Source organism: Ovis canadensis, chromosome 8 (genome assembly GCF_042477335.2).
Source record: "Ovis canadensis isolate MfBH-ARS-UI-01 breed Bighorn chromosome 8, ARS-UI_OviCan_v2, whole genome shotgun sequence".
Taxonomy (NCBI): Eukaryota; Metazoa; Chordata; class Mammalia; order Artiodactyla; family Bovidae; genus Ovis; species Ovis canadensis.
The window spans coordinates 46657152-46670199 of NC_091252.1; the positions used below are offsets into that span (position 1 = coordinate 46657152).

General features: G+C 43.9%; 1 protein-coding gene across 1 annotated transcript in view; it reads right to left on the reverse strand.

Annotated features, from left to right (window-relative positions):
* The window catches only part of GRIK2 (glutamate ionotropic receptor kainate type subunit 2), a 742654-nt gene extending 729904 nt beyond the window's left edge, over positions 1–12750 (reverse strand). Inside the window, exons 1-2 of the mRNA XM_069599226.1 lie at positions 12607–12750; positions 7076–7482 (exon numbers count right to left, since the gene is read on the reverse strand). Coding sequence (XP_069455327.1) covers positions 7076–7190 — 115 coding nt within the window. The 5' untranslated portion in view covers positions 7191–7482; positions 12607–12750. The remainder of the gene's footprint in view (positions 1–7075; positions 7483–12606) is intronic.
* Positions 12751–13048: the final 298 nt, after the last annotated feature.

Below are 13048 nucleotides of genomic sequence, written 5' to 3' on the forward strand. Positions count from 1 at the left end.
GACTGTCTGCATAAAAAGATTAAAGTAAACCAGGTGTATTTACCTGACTTAGGTCATAAATGTAGATCGGAAGACAAAAATAGATTTTCCTTGTCAAAGTATGCAGCAGTTTGAGAACTTTGGCCTCATTTGGTACCTTTAGAACCAAGACTTACCAAGCACCATCGTTTAGGCTATTAAACACCATTTTCTGTACCTGAATTTCTTCCTCTTCTAAGATCGTCATAATGGCTTTTAGAAGGCAAACAGAATACAAGGTGATCTTTATGCTTATATTGCATTAAAACACTCCTCAAGATACAGCAATATGAAATGTTTGGCTCTAAGCGTGTGAAGCAGGAGACAAATAAGCCAGTAATCCAGGGATGAATGAGTAGGAATGTGGGTAGGCAGGAGGGTAAAAACTGGTGACTTTGAGGCCACTTCCCACTTTCACGCATCTAGCTGTGTGCTTTTGGTTTGGTCAACCTGGAATTTCTTAAACAATTTTTAAAAAAATACGTAAAATCTAAATTGGGGAGATTTTTAAGTAAAAATTTGGGTTTCAGGTTTTTCTGGAATAATCAAAGGAACAGGCAACTTTGGGAAGACAATTTCACAAGGCAAGAAGCAGTTGGATGGGACAATCTCATAAGAGACTGAGGCTTGACTTTCACTATGGGACTGTCACTAAACGTGTTCTCAATGTAAACCAAAGAACTGTCCTTTTCAGGGGCAGAAGGAACCTGAATGCACTAAAGTATGGTAACCTGAACAGAGAAGTTTCATTAAGAAAAACAAGGGAAGGATTAAAAAGACAGCATAAAACCAAGGTCAAGTATCCAGGATGCCACTGAAACTGCAGAACAACATGTTTTAAAAATTATTTTTGCAGTTTCTCTAGTACAGATAAGTTCTGTTTAAAGAAAAAAAAAAGTTTAAAGAAAAGTCAAATTTGTTCTTTTCAGTTAGTGAAAAGAAAGGATTCATCATCACTTACCCTCAACAACCTGGATCATCTCAAAGAATTTTAAATGTCTTTTACTTTTGAAATAAAAAACACATTTAGTTCCATTTATGAAGTGAGCTCTTAAAGGTATTTCCTTATTAAAACCTGGTCCTAAACCTAGGTTCACAGTACATGGTGAAGGTCTGAAGAAAGCTTATTTAACCTACATTAAATCTTGAAAATGCATTAATGAGTCTTTTAAAGGTATAATTTTAACTCCACAATCTTCAACTATAAAGACTATATAGAGCTAATCTGCCTTGCCCTTTCGATTAAACTTGTTAAGGGCGTTCTATTTAGTCAGCACCCAGGATGGGCCATTAAAATTCTTGTTCGGTAAGAGTTGTGTTCAGTGCTCTGTTGTTTTAAATTCCATTAAATCCAAATGGTCTTTATCACCCCATGACCACCCCTGACTTCAATCAGCCAATTTAATTACCTTACAAAATTGTCAGCAGAAGCAGCAAGGAAAAACAGGAAGCCTTATGACGTTATCAGACTGAAATCTTCCTCTTCAGTGTTTCATCTAGACCAGTCAATAAGGATGATGAGCACCTACTTCCTTCCCTTTCAAGGGCTTTTGACCTTACCTTTCATGCTAAGATTTAGGGTTTAAGTTTCATTTGAAGCAATTCTAGTACCTTGAGAACTGGATTACAAATTGAAAACCCATAGAAGATAAAGCTTCACCACCCAAATGCAAAACAATCAACAATTCCATTTCAATACTTCAGATCATCCTACAGAGGAAAACCGAGGATCTCTCAGGAACCCCAGGTATTATGGATGCAGTAGATTAATGATTTAATGCAGATTAATGACGTAGTGATGTAAGGATAGTACAGTTGAAAGACAGTAAACTACTTTCTATTCTGATATGTCAAAATGGACATCGATAATTTCCAGGGAATAAACGGAACTGGAGCTACAATAACACAGTAAAATCCTAAGGACAGAAAGAAAATAAATTTCTCTCACTTGACTTTCTACCGAAAAAAATAAGGCATCTCTTTATCAGAAATTTTCACAATTAAAAGAAAATCAAAGATTATGTCATCACTATCATAGGCAACCCTTTATTTAAAGGTGAATAGACTTGAAAAGGCCCTGATAATCAATGATGCATCCCATGTTTGGTCTATGTTACGCTCCTCCTTTGTGTGGGAGCATTAACTTCCCTGTGCTGAGTAAATGTTGAAATAGTGTCATTTGAGAATTCCGGGAATGAACACACTGCAGTGATCACTTGACTTAAGTTAAAAAGCAAAAGGTGGTCTGTCTGGAGAAATGTCTACTGACATACAAACCCCTGCATAAAGACAACCTCACAACGCCAGAAAACGTGTTGAGTTCCATGTGTCTGGGTGGAGAAGCAGTGCTATTTCTAGAGGACGGAGAGATCATTTTTCAAAGTCATTTTCTGAAATGAGTGTGCCTCCGTTGATGGATCACATCAGAGCTATTCTTTGAAGCTTTAAGAATAAGTGGGAACTATGTCAAAAACAGATTTTTTTTTTTTTTCCTTTTTAGTGCGGCAGTAGTGTTGGCGATTCTTGGAAAGATTCCCCTCCCCTGCTTTCCAGAGCTCAGCTGAGCAGGTGTTCGGGCTTTATCTGCTTCACTCAGTAGCCGCTGTTACTCCCCCATCCCCGCCTCCCAAGAGCCAGTTTTCCAGCTTCCAGATGTAAGGCCACTCCTCCCTCCCGCCCACCTCACCTCCCAAAGGAAGAAAAATCTCTTTCAAAGAACTTGTAGAGAGTGGCAGCTTCCAAGCCCAGCCAATTCGCTCACACTCCTCTAAGATGTAGTACATCTGCTGCTAATTATTATATCTGGGAGCACATGAACTAGCCACTAAGTAGGGGGATTTCCATAAGAACCCATTCCGTTCCCTCTCACCCTGTGGGCTTTATAACCTGGGCTGTCCCTGAGCTGGCGGCCTTCACCTTCGGCCTGGGCACAAGGAGGAAGCTACGCGTGTGCATGGACGCAGGGCCAGCGCACAGTGTGCCAAGAGATCCGAGCGCGTCCTGGGAAGACCTCGCCTGGGAAAGCCTTTTAAGAAAGCCGCCCTACTGGCGAGCCGAAGAGAAAAGCTAGGTCGACAACTGAAAGGAATTAGTGGCCTACCAAAACCAGCTCAGCTCTTCCTAGAAAACAGTCTTGGAGAAACTGCCCACGAGTTTGGGAGAAAGTTTGGGTTCAAGTCTTCGTTCTTGGCATTCGAAATGCCATTTCAGATAAGGAATGTGATCAACTCGACCTCAAAGATCCTAAACAAGTGATGGTTTGGGGATTGATTCCTTGAAGAAGATACCAAAGCTCCCTTCCCCCCAAACTCCGGGCGGGGCTGCTAGCCCTGCGCGGAGCCCGCTCCCCAGCTGGCTTCTACTCCTCCCCTTGCTTTCCGGGGAGCAGAGGTCGAGCGGACCCGGAAGAGAGGGTGGCGAAAGTAACAAAAGAAACGTTCAAGTACCTCCGAGTCCCTGGCACTTTGGGAGAACGAGGCAGTGGGGTCCACACCCTAGGGGACGGAAGGATGTCGCCTGCGCCCCTCCAACCGCCGGCTGGGCCGGGCCGCAGCTGCGGGGAAACAAAGGTGCCTCATTTACATTGCCCGCCACTGCCGCCGGCTGCGGGGCGGGAGCGCACCAAAGAGGGCCGCGGGGGCGTGGCAGTTCCGCGCCTGGAAACGCCGACCCCCGGACGTTCGACATAACCGGGAGCGGGGAAACTAACCCTCTAACTGTCCAAGCTCCACCGTGTGCACGCGCCCACTGGGTGGTCGCCCTGGAGAAGGCAGGCTGGGCCAAACCAAGATCTTAGGAGGGGAATCCGCCACGACCCACCCGAGGCGCGGCGCCGGCCCGCCCACGGGCGAGGAGCTGACCCTAGGCTGATCCTCAGGTCGCTCCCCCAACGCCCCGGGCTGCCCGAAAGCTTCGGGAAAGCTCCCTGGAGTGGGCGCTCGGGAGACGGTCTCCCGGAAGTGTTTGCAAAGCATCTTCGGAGTAGCAGGCCCGGGTGTGCAGCCCCAGGTCAGGCGACGGGGAGGGGGCGCCGGGATACAGGCGCTGGCGCACGCGACTGCAGGAAGTTTTCCCGGGAACCAAAGAGGAGTCATTGTGCCAGAGTGGTGGACGTGCTTCCCGAGAGTGCATTTGTCGGCGCGCGCGCGAGTGTGTTTGTGACAGAGACAGAGAGCGAGAGAGAGAGAGACTGATCATCCATCCAGAAGATGGGCGGGGGTAGCGAGGGACTCGGCAAGTAGCAGTCAGCACTCTAAGCTGCTCCCCTACCCACACCCGTTGGTAGGAGGACGCAGGGTCAAGTCACCGTCATAGTGGGAACGGCGAAAACCGGGAACGGACTGCATAGAGCCCACGACGGTGGTTTTCCACCACCTACGGGAAAGGGGGCTGAGGACCGGGCGCTAGCCGAACTGGGCCCGCGGTTGCCATAGTGCCGCTGCAGAGACGCCGAGCGGCTGGCAGAGGCCACACCAGGGTCGGAGGGGGAAGGGGCTAGAGGCCACCTCCTCACCCGCGCCCCAGAGGCAGCTGCTCCACTAGCGAGTCAACCCCTTTCCCTTCCAAGGCTCCGGGCCAGCGGTGAGGCTCTGGTTCACCTTTTCAGCTGAAGTTGAAAATAACATTTCTCAAGAGTGGCTCATAGGCGCGCAACCAACCTCCACTTCATTCAGCGCATGTTTTTTCCAGAAGAAAATAAAACTCCCTCCATTGCATCAAAATATCTCCATCAGGGAAATGTTCCAATGGTTATAGTGTACACAATCCTTCACCACTCAACTCGAGTCACAAACCAGAGAAAATGGATCTCTGCGTGGAAGATGTTTGAAGTTAATGGAGAAAATAACAGGTTATCTAGAAACTGGACAGTTGGTTTAAGGTAGCAAGGCACAGGTGTGAAGGTGTTTTGCTACTCCCCCTATTTCTTACGGACATTCTTAGTAAGCACTGGTCTAGGAAAATGTATTTTTGTGTGTGTGTCAGCTCTTTTGGAAAGCTGCTACACACTCTGCTACAGTCGCCAAGATTTTTAATATGAAGATATGAAATGATCAGCGAATGTAACAATCTAATGATTCAGCAAATATTATGCTGCAAGACCAGAGCAGCAATAATTAAATCTTTATAGAGTATTGGTGGCCGTTTTCCGACTTCCAGCTTTCTTCTTTTCCCCCCTCTCAGTCCTCAAACTCACTAAGACACTCATTCACAAACACAGTTCAGAAGACACCTCGGTATTCCAAATAAGTAGGTTGTACTACGCAAAATATTGGGCAAAACTACCAAACTGGCACTTACAATGCTTGAAGCAGAGCAACTGAACACACAACACGTTTCTAATGATACTGCTACTGCTGCTAAGTCACTTCAGTCGTGTCTGACTCTATGCGACCCCATAGATGGCAGCCCACCAGGCTCTCCATCCCTGGGATTCTCCAAGCAAGAACACTGGAGCAGGTTGCCATTTCTTTCTCCATTCCAATGATACAGGGACCGACCCGTTTAATCTCATCCAAAGAAACAAGCATTCCTGTGGACTCTTGTTGCTAAGAGCAACCTGCTTAAGTACCATCCAAAGGCATGCAGAAAGCAGGAAAACTACAATGGTAGGAATCCACTTATTGTCTTTTCTCATTATCAGTCCTGTGGGCTCCAGGTGTGTCTATGTATTGGTGGGGGAGGGAAGGAAGGGTTCCCTTTCTCCCTATGTGAAAGGATTCCTACCCAGGTTCCACAAAGCCCCAGATAGGTGATAAATTTTATCATTATAGGAAAAGCGTATAAGAAACAGACAAGAGAGAAGATGCTGCTGACATAATGGGAAATGCAGGCAATCACTCTTTGATTTAAATTTGAGTGACTTAATGTATCTGCTTTTATCTCAAAGACACATACTCAGGATTATATGGTTTCCTGCACTCTTTGGTCTAAATCCACTTGAACTGTCAAAGGAGGCGCCCACAGTGGGAGCCTTTACCCTGCTGGCTTTCTCTTCTCTGGCTCTTATCTACTTAAGGAAACTTTTCCTGACTAGTTCTCCTACTGAAACTCCATTGGCCAGTGGAGAGAGGCTGAATATTGCCCACGCTTCATTTCCTCCAAGTAAATCTTCTGGCCAACCATTCCACTGGAGTCTCATGTTTAGATTTTCCTTTGAGCCCTAAAGAAACCTGATTTCTTAAGAAAAACAATGGATTCTCCTAATATATAATTGCCATTTCAGCTTTTTATTTTTTTTTAAGTCATGCTACAAGTGAAATAAAGCTGCAGACTTAGGCTCCCATACACAGACTCCCTCAGCCTCTATCATCACTGTTTATCACGTATTAGTCCGGGAGGCAGAGTGAGCAAGATGTGAGAAGACTCACAAGTTAAAAACAGACAGAAACCCTTCCTTCTGACGCTAGTTCACTCAAACAGCAGCCTCCCTGTGTTAAGTACCTTCAATCTTACAACAATATTTTTTTAAAGCTCCGCGTATCCATAAAGGCACCAAGCATTGAGAAAATGGAGAGATTAACCGAAAAGGCTCTCTCTGATGACAAATCAAAAAGATTAGCGCCCTTCACTTGCGGACCTGTCCAGGTCCCACGCGGAAGCGGACAGGCGCCAACTTGCCAAAGAGTTACCAGATATTAACTCATCAGCCGGGCAATCTGAGAGGCGTGTAGCCCCAGCCGCTCACGTTCTTGGGGAAGGAGCTGCACCCAAGCCCGGAGGCTCCCCGGGGGACAAGCGGGAGCAGCGGTGGTGGCGGTACCCCCAGCGTCATTACCGACTCTGACACTGGCTATCATGGGGAAGTAACGCAGCGACCACTACCACACACTGACACTCGCTGCATCCTCCCGCGGCTTTTTTTTTTTTTTTAATAAAAAGGGGGAAAATAAATGAAATGAAAAGCATAAGTGGGTCCTTTCAAACCCCGGAAAGCATCGGAGCCGGGAACAGGTCGAAATGCACCGAGCCCACCCGCCTAGCAGAGCCAACACGCCTGTTTACATCCGGCTGCCTCTGAGCCGGAGAGTAGGCAATGGAGAGGGATGGGGAATCTTACCAAATCTTAATACATGTGTGGTTCCTTGAGAATATCCAATCCACAGTAAGCAGAGCAGGAGTTTAATGGTGCGCCTGAAGACTGGATTACTTAGAACAGGGGAAATAATCTTCATGGTGTTTCTGTGTCCACACGCGCAGCACCCACTTCCCCGATCTAGCGTTAGGCTCCCGGTTTGGGTAGGAATGAGGATGCGTCGAGTGGTGACCGCAGACACGATCACGGCATGGTCACAGAGAGAGGAAGGAGTCTCCGCTTCCCAAACCGATTAGCAATCGCTGCATGTTCTTCACTCACTGCGCCAAGGAGCAACCTTCCACTGCAAGGGATGGTGGGACATCCATGTTAGTCGGGGAGCATCCGGGAGAAAGCCAGCACGCACACCCACAATGTCCGGCCGCGCGAGCCTGGGGAAGCAGAAGAGGAGGAAAATCAATAGGAAATCCAGCCTTGGAAACCGCCGAGGCTCCGGGAGCGATCCACGGTCCCAACACAAAAGGCGCTTTGCTCGCAAAGGTTTCGCCAGGCCCTATTCCACTGCACTGCTGCACAGCTTCTGACGTGAAGCCAAGATTAAGTGAGAAAAATTGAGATAGCTGCTTGCCTCTTAAGGCTTCCTGCCAGTGAGCTTCCCAATATCTATTATGCAACCAGTCTGGTCGCCCACCTTGAATTGCAAGGAGGAAGTTGGATTTATTTACTTGGGGGGGGGGGGGGAGGGGGGAACGTGCTTTTATTTCCAGTAAAAGTCTTTACTAAGATAGTGACTGAGGCATGCAAGTGGACTTCCTACATCAACAGATGAATTTTAATAAATGACAACTTAAGTCAAAGTCACTTTGCCTAGGAGTTGTAAATAAAGAAGTGGTCTAAAACAGAGAAATTTACTGCAAATGTAACTTGTTTTTAGGCTGAACGAGGGTCTTTTTATACTTTTAGAATTTTGCCTAGGCATTAATATAAATTGAAATACTATTGGAGAGGTAAAGATAGTCTTTAAACACTTGAGTGAGACATTCTTTGATTACTACCCAGCAATAAAAATACATTCTGCAAGTGGACTTTTAGGGAGGAAATGTTGAAATAAAATTAAGGAATCGTATTTCCCCACCCATTTTTTACCTTATCTTAAAATATTTGTGAATATATTAAAATACAATGATATTTGAAAAGGTGCAGCAAACTCCACAGGCTTCAATAATTTATGCCCAAATTTCTTCTCACTTTGATTTTCTGAATATCTTTTTCTTGAAGACATGAAATATGGAATTGTAGCTTAAGTGGCATTGAGTGTCATGGTTTTGTCTAAAAATGCCTTATTTTCTAGTGTTCTGATCAGAATAATCAGAGTCCCCAGACAGTGACTGTCTTGGCTTTCACAATTTATTCAAGAAAAAAAGTACATAATTATATTTTATTTTGTATTTTAGCTGTCCTCTATGATGCATATAGATAAAATATCCAACCATAATAGTTATATTAGTAAGTGAAAATAAATTGAACAGTGATAAATATATTACTATATATTAATATTTTTAAGTGTTAGGAAGCCCAAAAGGCAAATTGCTGAAACTGTATCTTAAAAGTAATATCTTTTTCATAACCAGCTAAGAGGACATATGTTAACCCTTATGAAAAAGTTATCAGATCAGATCATATTTGAAGAATACCTAATTTTTAAATGAGTGATATGAGAAGTATGTCTTCTAGATAGCAAGATTTGCTAAATCTATTTTAAATCTATTTTTCTTAAGATAGTATAAAATGCTGATCTGAAAATAAACCTACATTCTGCAAAGGCATTAGGTGGGCATTGATTTTTTTTTTTAATGGAGGCATATCTGCAGTGTCAAAAATAAATATCATGAATGGCTAGTTCTGCAGTGTAGCAGGCAATTCAATCAAATAATCTGACTATTTGAGCACTTTAAAGGGAACACCTTGTGCTAAAACCAAGGGTATCTAGCGACTCCTTCAGTCCATGTTTAAAATATCTCTTGTAAAGCATGTACAGCCCAACATGCCCTGTCTTGTATTTGCTGTCTCATTTATTCCATTCTATTTGTCCTTTTTCTCTTTGATCCTAAGAGAGATAATAATGATTGCCAGGGCAAAAATAAATATTCTTATATTTTATGTTAATATAATTGATATCTTCTACCTAAAAAGAGCACGTTCTGTTATAGCTAATCAAAATACGGCAGTTTTGCAGTATAGTTAGCATTTAATGGAACTTGAGAAAACAAAATGTACAATAACTCCTTGTTCATATATTCTGTTAACATAATGGCATTTGATATTACAGTTGTAATTTTTCTACTTAAAACTAGCATCCTAAACTATTAGGTTTTGTGAGATTATTTATTGGGTGTCTAGCTGTACTGAAAGATCAAGCTTCCAGATTCATGAAGTTCTTACATAGTAAATTAGGCAGTAAAAAGTCTATTGCAAAATTTTCTTACCATTAATTGGTCCCCAAAGAACCAATTTTGCACATATGCTAAATTAGGTTCATTTACATCCATCAGCTAATCTGAAAGACTTCAACACCACAGACAGCAACTCCACCTGTCCAATTGAACTTCTGCAAGACAAGAGACGACCTTTCTTCAGTACCGCGGACAGCGCTCCAGACGTAGATTAATTTTGGAGCAGTACAGCGAAAGTAGTACATTGAATGGGTAATGTACCATCGGAAGTGACACTGTGCGTATTTCTACTATACAGATTCTAGGAGTTTGAATTATTACATTGTTCACATTGTCAAGAAGACTATTTTGTCTATTGTGTTGTGTGTTTATTTCAGTGTGACTTAATGGGGATTGTCTAGCATACCCAGGATGTGCCAATAGCCATCCCTTTCCAAGGCATACTACTACAAAAGCCATTCATTTACATTAACTGTGAGTCCCCTCATGAGCACTAAACTACTTGTTTCTCAGTACAGAAGATTGCCTGAGAGACCACCAAAATTCAGAATACTGAATAATTCTGTCAGTGTTCAGTGGCTAAAGACATTTCTAAAATGTATAATTAGCTATCACTTTAGAATTCTCCACCTTCAGATTTCTATCTCTTACAGGGTTATCAGACTAATTCTCATTCTTTCTTATTAAACTTCACTCACTCCTGGGGCAAAAACAACAATAAAACCCCTAAAATTACCGCCCCAATATCAGAACAAAATGATTTGGTGGTGTAGAGGATGCCTTATAGTATGTCAATTCTGAAGTTATTACAAGTTTCTCCACAATACTGATACCATACATCATAGTTTGGGGTCTATATGAAGGATTGATAGAGTCATTATATAGTATTTACTGATCATATTTAACTCTTCTTTTAAATTTGTAATTTGCTCCTCAAAAGAAAAAGAAAAAACGCTAGTGGTGTCAGACAATCATATATATTTAGTAATTCTGAGGTTCATACATGTTATTCCATGGTTTTGATTGCTTTTTTTTCTCATTTTAACCATATGGCAACTTTTACTTCCAGGAGCCAAAGCTCTGTAGGTTCCAAGGTCAAAGCAGTGATGACAAACTGCAAATGCACACACATATACATACACACACAGAGGAACTGTGTCTAAAAGCAAGCCTAAAAAAGAAAAGAAAAAAGAAACCACACAGATAGAAGGTTGACATGAAAGATATCAAGCCCATGATAAATTAGCAAAGAACAAAATGCATTCCATGTTCACCCAGAGCTTGTTCCAATAACAACAAAAAGCCATTAGCTTCATCTTTTACTCTATTTTTATATTTACTGACACTAATGACCTCTTATTCTTGGGCACTATTACTTGAGAAGCAATTTTAGTTTTCTATTCTCCCAGTGAAAATGAATCTTATTCTAGTTAGCTGCCACCTGCTGGGGCATGTACAAATGTGTAATAATCCTTACAGCACAAGGTTTTAAAAGACAATGCCTCTACCTTTTGCAAGAAATAGCAAATACATATCCCAGGATAACTTGAATTTCAAAGGTTTTTTCAAAGGTTCTTTCATGTTATATCTATATTTCAGTTTTTCACATGGAATTTTTTCTAAGAATTCCACTTGACTTGTCACTGAAGTCCTGCTGATATGTGACATTTGAAAAACCTCATCTTATAGTAACACCTGACCTATTCTTCCATGCATGTGGCCTGTTGTATTGCAGCTAAGCTAAAATAAACAGCCTGTTCATCCATAGCATTAGAGGTGCCAGAGAATAATGTCAGAGCTGATATCAGTTAAAACCACACTGTTGCATATTTGCACTTCACCCTTCCTAACTATGAGTGCTATGCTATGCAATCCCTTGTGATTCTGAACACATTTCAGCTGTTACACCAACATTCTGCTGCATTGATGATTAATGACATTTAGAGCTTAATTAATTTTTAGATGAGAAAAGAAGTGTATCTTAATTAAGAAATTGAATTGGAATAGATTCACATGACCTGAAACCTTTTTAAAAATTTTTCAGAACTGTGTAATCTTTAATGGGTTTAAATAGAAGAAAACAGGTAAGATTTCTAGCCTCGTTTATTTCTCTAACACCTTCCCTCTGTGTGTTTCATTTTGTTTGTTTAATAAGTTTCTAGGGCCACTGGAAGCTGCTTTGGTGGTTACAGGAATGATTTATATAAAAAGTTACAAGGTAATGAACTTATACAAATCAAGATTGAAATATCAGTGCCTATCTTCAGCAGCTAAACTACAAACTAAGATTCAAATGAATCATGATCTGCTGTGAAATTAAAATAACCATCAATCCATAAGGTAATTTCTGATGACATGATACTTACAGCATGAAGATGAAGAAATGAGAGAAGATAATCTGTGCGTAACCATCAGGATAGTAGTAGTTAAGTTTTCTAACCTCTCCTAGTCCCTAAATTGGATATCGTTTTCTAAGGTGCCTCAACTAGGTCCCCTAGTTTAGTAAGGAACTCTTTGAAGGTAAAAATATCAGAGGATGAGAGTCATTAAAAGTTCTTGACGTTTATGATCCACCCTGGTAACACCACTCCCCTCACCCTAATGGGACACCGTCCGAGTTTTTTTCAGAGGCTCTTAATACTGGCACCGGTTAAAATGAATGTCTGTACTTCCTCAGCACCGAACTAAGGAGCAGGGTTAATAGATGAATGGGCGCATGGAAGGGAGGCTGGGGAGTTGGTCAGACCCGCAGGCGGACACACAGCTTCTTGCCATCTGTCTCTCTTCGCCTCGCGTGAGTCCCAGTAGCTGAGGCCACTTCCTGACACGTCCACTTATTAAATTATTTCATGGAGAGAACGCGAGCGCCTGCAGCCAACCGAGCCAGTTGCATCCTTGAGGGGAACTGGCTGAGGCGAGCGGGACAAAGCCACTCGTAGCTAGTCGGTCCAGCGGGTGCCCCGAGAGCACCGGGCTCCACCGCGCCTTCTTCCTCTCCAGGCGGAAAATGCCCCTCGCCCACCCCGGGGCTCTCCTGTCCTCGTGGGAGCAGACGTCTCCGGAGGCAGCCCGGAGCGGAGCCCACCCGAGGGAAGCCCTTACCTTTTGCTGGGGGTGAGGTGGGCGGGAAGGGGGAGGGGTGGTCCTCGGGGAGGAGCAGCCGGAGGAGGTCGGGCGGGAAGTCCCCGGCTGCCGGACAGAGCAGCGCAGCCGCGGGCGCCCAGCGCGAGTGACGGCGGCGGCGGAGACGAAGACCGCGGAGCCGCGGCGGCGGCGGAGACAGACACGCCTCCTGGCGGGGGTTCCTCTCCTCTTGCTTTAAAGGCGCCGCGCTCTATTCCCCGCGGTCCCTACACGCTCCGGGCCGCCGCGGCCACCAGGGCGCAGCGCTCGCCCCTGGACCGTAGGAGCTAAGGTGAGAAAATTCTGGGCGCCCACACACACTTGGACATAATGAACTCCCCGGCCTGGACTTCCCCCACCGTATACGCCTGCCTACTCAGATGGGGCGACTGGAAACATGATGCTTGGTTAGGGAGTGATG